The following is a 13,171-nucleotide window of genomic DNA, read 5'->3' on the forward strand; positions in this document are numbered from 1 at the left end:
GTTGATTCAGCAAAGTCAGATGTCTCTGAACTGGGCTGTTGGAGGGGGGAACCAGGGGAAGCACCTCAGTCAGGATCTGGTCCTCGCTCTCACAGGGAGTAAGATCCCATGAGGGTATGGAACAGCAATGACCCTTCTGTTTCGTCCTGCCCGAGGGTTACTTTGACGTGCGTGTTCTTTTATATCCTATTTATGCTGATTTTTTAGTTATATAGCCATTCATAATGTTACTTTATAGCTGTTATCCTATGGGGTTAAAAGGTGTTAGAAATCATTACAATAAGTCACTGCCCAAGCTTGGGTTTACCCAATAAGCAAATTACACCACATCACTTTGGAGTTTGACATTAACATGTCCCCACCTAAGTTCAACCCACTATGTTAATTATACCTTGTGATTACATTCATTAGTTTTTTTTTTACTAATTCTAAGCAAAATTTCATAAATCAGCTATGTCTGTGGCTATAATTTTCAGTTCTGCTTTTTAAAGTTCATGCCATCTGGAGATTAATACAAAATGCTATATATAATTCTTCCAGACAGGGAACTGTTCCATTAGCTACTTCTGCAGATACCTCAAAAAGCAAATTTCTTTGGTTAAAGCTGCCCATTTGACCCTTCTGGTTTTGGCCATCACAGCTGGGGCCTTCAGCAGCGCTAGGATGGGGCTGGGTCCCGTGCAGGTCCATGGCCCTATCCCAACGCTGCTGACGGCCCCAACCTGTCAGTGGCACTGTGCTGGGGCCCATGGTGGTGTTGAGGGCTAGGGCTAGGCCCACCGGCAGCTGGCATCACCGCCAGAGCTGAGGCCTGGGCTCAGCAGGACCCAGCTGGATGCTGGGCTCATCCTGGCACTGAGCTGGGGCGAGAGGTGGAGAGGCCAGGCAGGGCGCCACCCAGCGGCAGCATGTGGCTGGGGTTGGGCCCCCCAGCAGTGCCAGGAAGGGGCCCCGGCCTCATCCTGGTGGTGCCCATTGCCCCAGCTCAGCAGCGGTAGTGGAGGTGCCGGCCAGGGCCAGGCCCACCTGCAGTGTGTGGCTGGGGCTGTCTGCAGCACCAAGATGGGCCTAGGCCCCAGCACTGGGCTGGGGCAGGCGGTGGAGGTGCCGGGCAGCACCCAGCCTGGCAGCAGCATGTGGCTGGGGCCAGGCCCACCAGCCACACAAAGATGGGGCCCCAGCCTCATGCTGGTGCTGCCAATCGCCACGGCCCAGCAGCGGCCCTGGGCTCCGGCCTCATCCCAGCACTGCCGACAGCCCTGGCCCGGTGGCAGCACATGGCCAGGGCCAGGGCCGTCTATAGCGCCGGGATGGGTCCAGGGTCTGTGGTCTGCAGCCCTGGCCCTGGCCCCATCCCAATGCTGCTGATGGTCCCCTGCCTGGTGCTGGGGGCAGGGCTTGGGTTTGGGGACAGGGGCTCTTACCTGGCTGAAGTTGGCGGTGTTCCGGGGCTGGGGTCCAGCAGCAGCAGGGGTTAGCAGCAGCACAAGGCTGTTCCCAGGCAGCCATGGGCTGCTCAATCTCGGCACACCTCTTCGTGCCCCTTGGGGCAGGAAGCAGCCCACGTGCCAATAAAAACCATTCTGTGTGCCACATTGGGCATGCGTGCCATAAGTTGCCAACCCCTGCTTTAGCATGTAGACAAGGCCTTACCTTTGTACCCCTATGCTGTGTAACAATACTGAAGCATATGGATGTAGCTTATACTTACACTGCTGACACAGTCATCTAACACAAGTGTTAAGTACAAGCAAACAACAAACACCTCACATGAAAAGGGTAAGTTTAAGGCCCAGTAGATGTGAAGGCTTATTTCATGCATCAGGGGAAGTAAGACTACTGAGTTTCAGTTCTCGTCTAAGATGTGGCTGTGCCATCATAGCAACTTGGAGTTAACCAGGTGTGGAAGTCCCTTGTGGGATCTCTGCCCGTAAATACAGTGGTGCTTAGCCTATGAAGAAAAATAATCAGAGCCCACTTAGTTTGAAATTATATTAAATATAAAATAACCAGTAATTTAATGCATTTACAGAAGTTAAAGTAACCACTTTTATACAGTTTACATAAACTGAAGGAAGGATTAAGGTATTAAGGCATAGTGAATCATACACCATTTCATACAAATAAGTTTATTCCCTGGTCAATGCAACAGAAAGTACAAGAAAACTAACAGTAGTGCAGTTGATACTGATACGTTCCTGGCAGAAAAGGCTCAACACACCTTCTCCCTCAGCAGCAGATCTTATTTATAGATAAGTACTATGGGTCTTTGCCCTTAGAAGAAGTTGCCTTTGACAACTTAAGCTCTATTCAGTTTTTTTATCCCTCCCCCATCTGCTTCTAAGGTGGGTTTTCCCCCCCATCCATAGCTGACTGACTGTTTCTTGCAGATGCTCATTGCCAAAAAGTAACAGTTAACAAACTAGCAAAATCCAATTTAGTCAAAATTTGAGAGATAACAAACAGGGCCTCAAGGCAACACGTTTGCTACTTAGAATACAAGGAAAGGTACTCTTCCACTCTCAGCCCCTTTAGGCTGCTGGAATAGTATAAAAGGACCAGAAAAGACGTAAGGTGCAACTCCCCTGCACAAAAACTCTAGAGCTGCCTCAGGCAGTTATGGAATCTCAAATAAAGTGGGTGTACAGGAGCTGCTTACAGTACCATAGCCAAGGAAGACTGGCACAGGTTATGGAAGCCTCTAGGGACCAGGGAATCAAAAATAAGCAGTCAACTCCATCTAGACCGTACTGCTAAGATGCAGAGTACAAATTCTTACTCAAGTGTCCTAAGCTTTAGGAAACCTGAATAAAGACTAAGTGGTTTTCATTTAAATTAATTTTTAGTCACACGACAAAATTAGTGGAAGAGACTACAGACCACATGGGATACTTTTTATGAACATTTTGCAGTGATTATGTCGGAGAGCCCTCCTAAAGCAGTCACATCTGATTGTCCTGACATAAACTGTTTCTCTTGTAAGCTGGGATGGAAAAATGATTACTGTAGGTAACTGTTCTCCCCTTATTTGTTACTTACATCTAGTTTTTGAAATGGGAGCATTTCCAATACAAAATTGTAAATTTGGAAATGTTAAGACAAGCCTTGTCCTAATCTCACTTAAATAGCTTTTATAATAAATCCTCTCCCCTGAAATTCTTTCAAAATAATCTTAATTCTTGAGTAATAGTCAGGTTTTTGTTGGGTTTTTTTTAATGGAAGCCATTACTAATATTGAAAATAAGCCTGTATTTTCTTTGAGTTTTTTCTTCTTTTTTTTAATACTTGAAAGAAAATGGTTACAAAAATGAATTCCTCACTAAGCTATTTGTCATGACATGCAAATATTCTATTCAGGTAACAATGTGGGGAATTTACAGCATCATTTAAGCAGTGCCTTAAGAAGTCACCCCTTACTGAGTCTCTCCAGTAGACCAAAATTAGTCCAATAGCACACTTTAGGTATAGGTAAATGCTTTACACAGAATGTCTTCCAAACAATTTTTGACAATTGCAGCGTTTAATTCAAACCCAGGAGTCCAATCTCAATTTACTTCCTAGAACCATTATTACAGCCTATTGAGACTATGTATTTGACTGTCTATTAAACCTCTTCCTTACAAACAGTGAGAATGTGCTTTACACAGTTGATGCTAGTACTGTTCTTTACCAGGCAACAGAATTAATCTGAGCACTGCTAACCTCCATGGCTGATGCAATGTTAGCTGAGCAAGTTCTGAATAGAGCTTTCAACCTCCTTTTATAAGAGGTTGTTTTTTTCATCAGGCACATGTGGAGCCACCTTTAGTTTAAAGCTTGTGACTAAGAAATAAATACATTAAATGGTGACAATAAATAGGGAAACTGTGAATTTGGAAGTCATTAAGATACCTTGCGAAGCTATAGGCAATCAGTTCCAATTAGTCAGACAATCTATTCTTAGAGAACTAAGTTTCAACAACATTGTATAAATACAAAACAGGCTATTAAAAGGTAGAAAATAGTATTCTGTCTTCAATCCACAGGTGTCAGAGGTGCACTACATGCTCAGTGAAAACACTAGAGACATTTTTTACCTGCTGAATGGAAGATCAGAGCACTGCCTTTCAATTTGGATTGGATGTTTTGTAGCCCACCAGTTTCAATACACAGGTCAGTTCGGCAGACTGTCAGCTTTCATTAGACAGATGTGGACCGGACAGACATTACTTGGCTCTTTCCTGACCACTATGAGCTTTAAGAGTTTGTTCCTCTCAACAAGTATAGTAAGAATTTTCCAACATCTTTATTGCCAGTTTAAAAAGCTGGACATTTTACATTACATAGGAGACATATGTTTTAAGTAGGGACAGGAGTTAAGTCCTGTTTACTTTCCACAACTGACTCGCAGTCTCCCTCGGTTTCAAAATTGAGGTTCACAAATGAGCTACATGACGTTGCCTCAGGCTGATCTGTCTGGACAGGCGTCTCATCCTGTGGCTTGTTGTGCTGGTCTTGATAACGTCTCTCTGCTTCTTCTGACATTTTGTTCTCCTCCTCCTCCTCTTCCTCCTAAAAAAAAGAATTCCACAGGTTCCAATACTGCCTATACATTTATCCCAGCTCCTTCAGCTTCTAAAAACATCTTTGGGCTTTCAAAAAAATTAAAAGTATTTTTGAAAGAGGTAATCAAAGAAAGCAAAACATTTACAAGTCGGTGGTCTAGTCTGTCAATCAGTTACTGTTTTGTAGTCCCGCTTTTCGCTCTCTCTCAAAACTCAAGCTGAAGGGCTGAAGCTTTATACACATGGCAACATGATGTGCATAAACAGTCTGACTGGATAAACCAATTGTGTGTCAACAGCAAGTCTGATGTTTCTATGACCTTTTATATAAAAATTTTGTTTTAAAAAGAGCACTTAAACTCTGTTATAAAATGCCAAATTGCCCATTATGTGCTTTGGAATATTACAATCTCAAGAGTTCAAGAAATTGTCATTCTGAAAGTATTCATAGTGATATTTTAACTATGTGAAACTAGGTAGATCTCAATTTAAAAGCACACAGTAAAAACTGAACTTCCAGTTCTTGACAGATTTATACCAGATCTAGAAATTGCTCTATTTGAGTCTCAGGAAATGGATGTAGCAGCAACTAGTAGCCCATAGGGAAGTGAAGAGATTCTGAAAGGTAAGGAAGCCTGAAAGCTGTCTTTTGAAATTATTTAGAGAAAACTGAATATTAAGAGATGCAATTTATATTTTTTCAAACTTGACAGTATAAAAAAAATACATACCTCCTTCTTCATCCTGTAATACTCATCGATGGCATACTGGTATTTTGGTGTACTTATCCCCAAAACAGATGCAATCTTTTCCCCAAGGAAATCACACACTGAAAATAGAGAGAGAAAAGCTTTTATATGGAGTCTTTATATTTAATTTGCAGAGTTCTTAAGGGAAGTTCTACCTTAAAAGATCTTCCCAAGATCTTGCTCCTTGTTTATACTGAGTTGTAACTACTTAATTTAATGGCAAAAATATCTATTCACCATTTATTCCAGCTTGTAGTGCAGAGCCAACCCAGCTGGGAAACCCTACCCCTTAGGTGTGGTGTGTCAAAGATACAGCCCATGGGCCTGATCTGCCCCATGGAGCCCCATCATCTGGCCCCTGGTGCTGCCCCTGGGTCCAGAGTTCACCCACATGCAGCACCTGCCCTGGATCTATACTGCAAGCTGCACCTCCTGCAGCCATTTCACAGTGGGCACCACGTGCAGCATGGATCCTGGACTGGCTGGAGTGGGCACTGCATGCAGCATAAGTCCCAGACTGGTCCCACATGGGCACCCTATGCAGTACTGACCCAGACCAGCCAGAGCTAGTGCTGTGCACGCTGGATCTGGCACGGTGGGGGAAGGAAGAAGGGCAGGTCCATCAGCCCAGTCTGGCTCGTGGGGCCAACCACACACCAGTTATCTGGGTAGACCACCCCCACTTATCTGGTGTGAGGGAAATTGTTTATTAAGTTCCAGTTAGTTTCACCTGTGCCCACAAAAACTGGAGTTGCACAGATGTCTGTCCCAGAAAGTAGAATCTGTGTGTTCAGTAACAGTGTGCAAAAAGAAAAGAATCCAGCTTACAGCCAGGTCCCATTTGCAAGAGCAGCAGTTCAAGAAGCATTTTCTTTTTTTAAAAGTAAGCGCATTTAATGTAGAAAACAGAAACAAGAACACAGAACTTCACAGTGCCATTTTCAGAGAGGAAATGTACTTGAACGTGTAAATTCGCTGAATGATCAGTCTCAACACACCATGTCTTTCATCTATAAAATTATGCACATAAATTTATTAACATATCTTGTTACCATAACTGTGTGCAGCTATTTCTAAAAATGCTGGAATGAATGAACATGCAGGAGACAGGAAGTTAATGAAAAGAACCGAATAATATGAACATCTGACTGCAAATAAGCTACCTTTAATTTCGTAATGCAGCACTTCTGCTTTAATGGATCCCAGGGCAGAATAAAACAAGCCTGAGTATAAAGGTTAGATTTAAAATTTGCCCATCAAGTGTCTTGAGCAACACTTACAGCCTACTAATGTGAAAGACTCAGAATGTATATACTGATAAATGCAGATTCTGGGCCAACAGCCACTTAACACTATGCACTCTATATTGCTGCATAGTCACCAAAGTTCAAGTCACCAAAGGCTACCTTTGCATTGCATAGTTCAAGTCACCAAAGGCTACCTTTTGCTTCCCTTCTAACAAAGCGACAGACCCAGGGCCAGAATGCCTGCAGCATGGGGTACCACAGCCAAGGAAAGCATAAATTCATAGACAAAAGGACCATAAACTGCTTAGTTAATTAACATCCTCTGATTAAAGGAACTGAGAAACCAGCAACTGGATAATTCTTCAATGGAACATAACACCAAGGAGGTAGAATTACACTTGATTTTAGCTTAACAAGATAGGCTGTACAAAAGATACAATGGCCCAATGAGTCAACAAGTCAGTTCCTTCATAGTGAGATAGAACAAGCCTGCAGAAAGCCAATTGATACTCCTTGGACTAGCTTACACATTCAAATACATTTCCTCTCTGAAAATGGCACTGTGAAGTTGTGTTCTTGTTTCTGTTTTCTACATGTGCTTACTTTTAAAGTAGAAAATGCTTCTTGAACTGCTGGTCTTGCAAATGGGACCTGCAAGAAGAACCAATAGCACACGTACAGGCTGGGGAACTCCCCTCTTGCCAGCACAGAGACAGAAAAGGATCCTGGAGTCATTATTGACTCAAAGATGAACATGGGCTGCCAATGTGGGGATGCAGTCAGAAAGGCTAACCGCACTTTGTCATGCATCCACAGATGCATCACGAGCAGGTCCAAGCAGGTGATCCTCCCCCTCTATGCGACACTGGTCAGGCCCCAGTTAGAGTACTGTGTCTAGTTCTGGGCGCTGCACTTCAGGAGGGATGTGGACAACATGGAGAGGGTCCAGAGGAGGGCCACTCGCATGATCAGGGGGCAGCAGGGCAGGTCCTATTAGGATAGGCTACAGGATCTGAACCTGTTCAGCCTCCACAAGAGGAGGCTGAGAGGCGATCTGGTGGCCGTCTATAAACTTGCCAAGGAAGACCAGCAGGCAATAGGAGAGTCCCTGTTCCCCCGAGCACTATCGGGAGTAACAAGGAACAACGGCCATAAGCTGACAGAGCAGATTCAGGCTGGATATCAGGAGGCACTACTTGACAGTCAGGGCAGCTAGGATCTGGAACCAACTTACACGGGAAGTGGTGCTCGCTTCTACCCTGGGATCTATAAGAGGAGGCTAGACAATCACCTTGCTGGGGTCGTTTGACCCCAGTACTCTTTCCTGCCAAGGCAGGGGGTCAGACTTGATGATCTGCTCAGGTCCCTTCCGACCCTACTAACTATGAAACTATGACTAGTTTGCCTTAAAATATAAATTAACCAATACCTGATAAGGTTGATGTAGCAACTCTCAGCATCTGAAACCACAAATAGGGTCCCCAGGTAAGCGTTGTCTGTAATGATAATCATAACTTTTATTACACAAGACAGACTGATCATGCAAGAAAAAGAAACCATCAGATATAGAGACAGAAATTATGCAGGAGAAGTAACAGGAAAAATCTCTTGCCCTGTTCCTCTGACCTAGACTCAGGTCTCAAAGATTTCTTAAATTAGTTTCTCCAGCAGGCAGTCCTGGCAGCTGGAATTATTCCTTAAGCACAGGAGTTTCCTAGACCAAATTTCTCCTCAAGAAGGATCACTTAAATACATTAAAGAGGTATGTCTTCATCTTTATTTTTCTATTCAGTTTTCAGGGAGCATGTGTATTATGCCAATGATTTCCTCCCCCTCAGACAGACTGTCAAATTAGGTTTCCTTCCTAATTCAAGATTATAATTCAAGGAGGATAACAATTTATATAACTTTGCATATGATTTAAGATAAAATTCTAATCATATTTTCTCTCAGCTATTATTTATTCATTTCAAGAAAGTGAAAAATATGAATCTCTGCATGGGATTTCCTTCTTTCAAAGACCCTGGTCTGAGAAATGGGATTTTCCTGTTAAGTGTTTTTTCCTCTGAAATGCAACTGGTTATTTTTTTTGAAGGTTAACCTCTACTCAGGTGAATGCTGAGAGTCTTGCCACTTTCGTGTTTGATAAAAATGCATGCCAGTTCAGTTCTAGGTTCATATTCTAAAGCAATGATTCTCAAGCAGGGTGATGTGGCACCTCCAGCTGCCCTGAGAAAAACATTCAGAGGTGCTGTGGGGTGCAACATAATGTTAGCACTTTTGGTCCGCAAACATGTTTCACAAAATAAACCCAGAGATTTCAAGAAGGAATCCAGTGTTAAAAAACATTCTGACCTGTTGTGGTCTTTCTGAGTTCTTTGCAAAAGAAGAATTGCTCTATTTTTTTGTTGTCAAAAATGAGTGAAAACTAAGAGCTGGCACTTTCCAGGAGGTGTGGAGTCTCCTGAGGGTGTCTCAAGTCTTAAAAGGTCCAGAGCCACTGTTCTAGAGACTAGCCTCCACTCCTGTAAGCCAGGCTTTCTCTGAGGTGTGAACAGCCATGGTCTGAAGAGGAACATGTCTGATATCTGATACAGCAATCACATTCACTGCCCACTTTGACACATAAAAATACAAGCTACAGTCTATGACAAAAAAATGATAAAACAGAGCATAGATTTAACACTAGCTATGAACAGACTAGAAATGACATAATTTAATCCACGTTTAGGAAGCGTGTATGATACCAAGCGAACTCAAACCAACCCTGCAACTGGATATATCCATGAAACGCACCCTATCCTTTGAAAACAGCAAATGTTATCATCCATGATCCCAGAAGATGATTCATATAAGTAGAGTGACCTTACACACTGCCTTGAAGGTTTTGAATTCTGTCAAACTAACCAGAAAAATGGAACTGCACTGTTCCCACCCCCAGATAATCGCATCTTCAAACAACCTTCCCAGATACACATATAACTATAGCCATCGAGGCACTGAATGTCTTGACTCAGTCTAGCCTTTGGATTCTGTGTCAGTGGCCTAAAGGTGGGGATGGAAGGTGTGGACAACTTCCACTCCTCCATACTCCTGCCTAGGCATACATGTCAAAGGTCCTGGTGACCTCTCATGTATACACCATGACCTAGAAGGATCCATGGTTGCCTACTACTCTATTAATAGCCTTCCATTTGTTATAGGGAACTGTTAGAAGATCAAGTGTCAAGATGATTCTCAGGACAGAGGCAACCTCTAGCTCACTCAGGATTTGAACCTATTAGGGCTTTACGGATCCAAGTGATCACTGGTACAATTGTACTCAGAAGCACATGGGAAGTTAATGCACCTCGGAAACAGCTTCAAGTGGCTGGTACTACACTGATCTAGCTAGTAGCTTCAGTTAGGACAGGGTGCAGCAAGTTGTCATGAGTGTGAACAGCTATCTGACAGTGACAGAAGTACTATGTCTGTAACTATGTCTACAGAAAAATGAACATTACAGAGAAACATGGCATCTACAAGACAGAGAGAACACTGACAATGTCACTAACTGACACCTTGGGGGCATTTGGAAGTCCCAGAGTATGCCTAGGTTTCTAACCTCACTGAGAAAGGATGGGTGCATCTTATGTTCAGTGATTTTGTTAAAAAAAACAACATTTCCAATTTCCCGCTAAGTCTAACCAGAAAGGCAAGAGACTTTCACTATTGGGTGAAGGCATATCTTCGGATTTACTAGAAAATTAATAGAGATTTCTAATAAACAAAAGAACTTGTCTGAATACAGCCATGAAAGTCACCAGCTCATGAATTCAAATGAGTTTTCTTTCTTTATAAACTGTCAATAGATGGACTTCCTGCTGGAAAGTAGCAGTAAAATAGCAGCTCCCACTGGGACACACCTGTACCAGACCCAATTACGGATTTTTTTCAAACCCCTGACAAACACTGCTAAAAATAAGCTACTGGAAATTTTTTATTTCATATGTTCTTAATGAACAGGCATTTAACTATCCAAGATATCAGAACTAATCTCTATAGTTGTAAGACATTTTATACATGGGCACTAGATATTAGTGCTTTTAAGACCTCCCTCCCCCCATCAACACTTTACACAAAGCCAGCTTTTATCTTACCTTCAACATTTTGCTGATTGCCAAAAAATACATAGTGCCCAGCATTTTTTGCTGGAACTCAGGTTTCCAGTTGGCAAAGGATGTAGAAAGCATCCTGCCAAGGTGAAAAGCATAAGCAAAAACAGCTGCTGTCCTGTCTGCACAAAAGCACCTCAAGCTTGTTAATTAAGTTTTCAGTTGGCAGCTGTTCTAACAGCAGTAATTTCTGGGCTTGTTTAGTTGCAGAAGTCAGTAAACTGTGTTAGAAAGGATGTTACTACAGGTGAGAGTAATGGCACTGACAAGGCTCTGTACAGTCCTTCAGAAAAACAAGGCAACAAGGTTAAAAAGCATTCACACAGCGGTCAGGACAAACAGCTTAGAAAGCTTTTGGGTCAGCCACAAGAAAAAGTCTGCTTACGCTCCTTTAAAAATATCTGAAAGAACTGAACTTTTCAGTGCAAAAGGAATATAATAAACTAGTTAACATATTATTGTGGTGATGCAAATTCAGATACAACTTAACTGCACCTTGAATTCAGTGGTATGCACAGATTCTTTCAAATCCAACTATAACATAGTGCAGAACTACAAACTGGGTAAGCTAGAAATACCTCTGGGAAAAAAAATGACCAAGTAACTCGTCACAGAGCCCTTGCTTCCATTACAAAATGAGCCCTCAATGCAAGCACTGCCTTCCCTGGGTCAAGAAAAAACAACAACAAGCCGCCTCTATTTGAATCATTATATCCCATAATCCAAAAGTATCTCAAAGTAGAGAAAAAAAATTAAATGAGAGAGAAGCACATTCAACATGAAGAGGAAAAAATGGTTTGTGTGAAAGACTAAGAGTATGGAAAAACCCACATTTGGGTTAAAATCCTGCTTTCCTTTCCATCTTACTTGGTCCTTCAGTTTAAACAATAAGAGCTTCCAAATCTTCCTCAAGTTCTCCAAAACAATACAACCTTGGTGACAGAGAAGACTAGGACAGCTACTAGGAAACACAGTGAAGCCTTTCAGAGTAAAGTCAGAAGTATTACTACAAAACAACTCACTAAACCCTAATTTGAGCAAGAAACACCTAATTTTCTCACACACCACTTGCTCCTGGATCAGATATGCACCTTGTTTTTGGAAGGCACAATGTAGAAAAAGGTTTTTACAGTCAGGAAGCGTGGCATCCCAGGAGACAGGCTGGGTGAGGTAGCAGGAACTTCCTTGTGTTGTAGGACAGCAACAAGGCTAGGTCCTAGACTCTTGCAAGACTCTTATTTTTTTCACTTTAAACAGTTCTTTATTCAAGTTCCTATAAACAAAGTGTTGTTTCCATCAGGGTTCGAATTATGCTTTGACTTGGGGGGGGGGGGGGGTCTGCAAAAAAAAATTAAACCAGTTCATTGGAAAGAGCAATCCAACCAGAGACCACCCCCCCAGGTGATGATTTTCAAATCTTACAGGGGGCTCATCTCTTGGGGCGGGGCTCAGGCCCCCCCCAAGCTCCCCCGTAACCCATCGCCTGGTTTCCATACTGCAAGCCTTCAAGATACAACAGACTGCTGCTCCCTTGCCCTGACCCATCTTGATTGCTGCTTCTGGCACATGCTACAGTGCTCAACCAATAGTGGCTGTGAGAGGGTTAACACCTGACCCCACCCCTGCCACTTGCTGAGTCAAAACGGAGTGGAAGCCATTTTGGCAACTATTATAGCACAGCACCTCCATGCTTCTGTTCTGGCAAAGAAAAATTTAATTCCCCACTTAAATCATGCTCTGCAATTTTGGAGGGTCGATTTTGCAAGGGGGAGGTGAATGGTATGTGAGTGACTATGGTAGCTGTAATTTAAGTAGTAATAAAGGAAATACTTAGATTGGCCCTTAAGCCAATATAAAATTGAAATTCACTCTGTGGATGTCCATCTAGAAGCGCAACTGGGGCAGGGCAAGCAGGGCACCAGCCCCAGATACTAACTAAGATGGGGTGCCAGAATCAGCCCCCTCCCTCCAGGGAGTCTTTGTCAAAGAAGGGGAAGCCTGTGGAGGAGGGCGAAAGGGAGGGTCAGCTCCCAGGGAGCCCAGCCACAGGGTTACTGCCAATGGAGTGCAGCAGAGGCTGCTACAGCAGCAGTGGCAAAGTCAGCAGTAGCCCAGGAAGGTAAGTCTTCTCTCACCCCTGCACAGCACTACCCCACCTCTCCACCAGTCTACAGCATTCAGCATACCCCCATGCCCCTTATGTGCTCGATGGGCTCACTATGCTCCTGTTTAAATCCCCTATGGCTAAAGAAATCTAGATGCTTTCACTATGAGAGTTGGGTCAAGATGGGAAAGTACTTTTTTGGCAATAGAATTTTCCAGTCTGTACTGAAAGACTGATTTGCAACATAAAATACATGCTCACATAACAAGTCAGATGGAGTCAAAAGGTAGTTAAAGTATTTAACTACAGAAGGACTTTTTTTTTTTTTTTTTTTTTTTTTTTTTTTTTTTTTTTTTTTTATTTTTTTTTTTAT

The 13,171-nt window shown here is 42.9% G+C and overlaps 1 protein-coding gene across 2 annotated transcripts in view; it reads right to left on the reverse strand.

Annotated features, from left to right (window-relative positions):
* Positions 1-1,978: 1,978 nt before the first annotated feature.
* FAM177A1 (family with sequence similarity 177 member A1) overlaps positions 1,979-13,171 on the reverse strand; it is a 39,541-nt gene continuing 28,348 nt past the window's right edge. For both annotated transcript variants that reach the window (XM_019518900.1, XM_019518899.1), the window contains exons 3-5: positions 7,970-8,036; positions 5,276-5,373; positions 1,979-4,551 (exon numbers count right to left, since the gene is read on the reverse strand). In XM_019518900.1, the coding sequence (XP_019374445.1) occupies positions 4,339-4,551; positions 5,276-5,373; positions 7,970-8,036 (378 nt within the window). In that variant the 3' untranslated portion in view covers positions 1,979-4,338. The remainder of the gene's footprint in view (positions 4,552-5,275; positions 5,374-7,969; positions 8,037-13,171) is intronic.

Source organism: Gavialis gangeticus, unplaced genomic scaffold (assembly GCF_001723915.1).
Source record: "Gavialis gangeticus isolate Ggan-Ray unplaced genomic scaffold, GavGan_comp1, whole genome shotgun sequence".
Lineage (NCBI taxonomy): Eukaryota > Metazoa > Chordata > Crocodylia > Gavialidae > Gavialis > Gavialis gangeticus.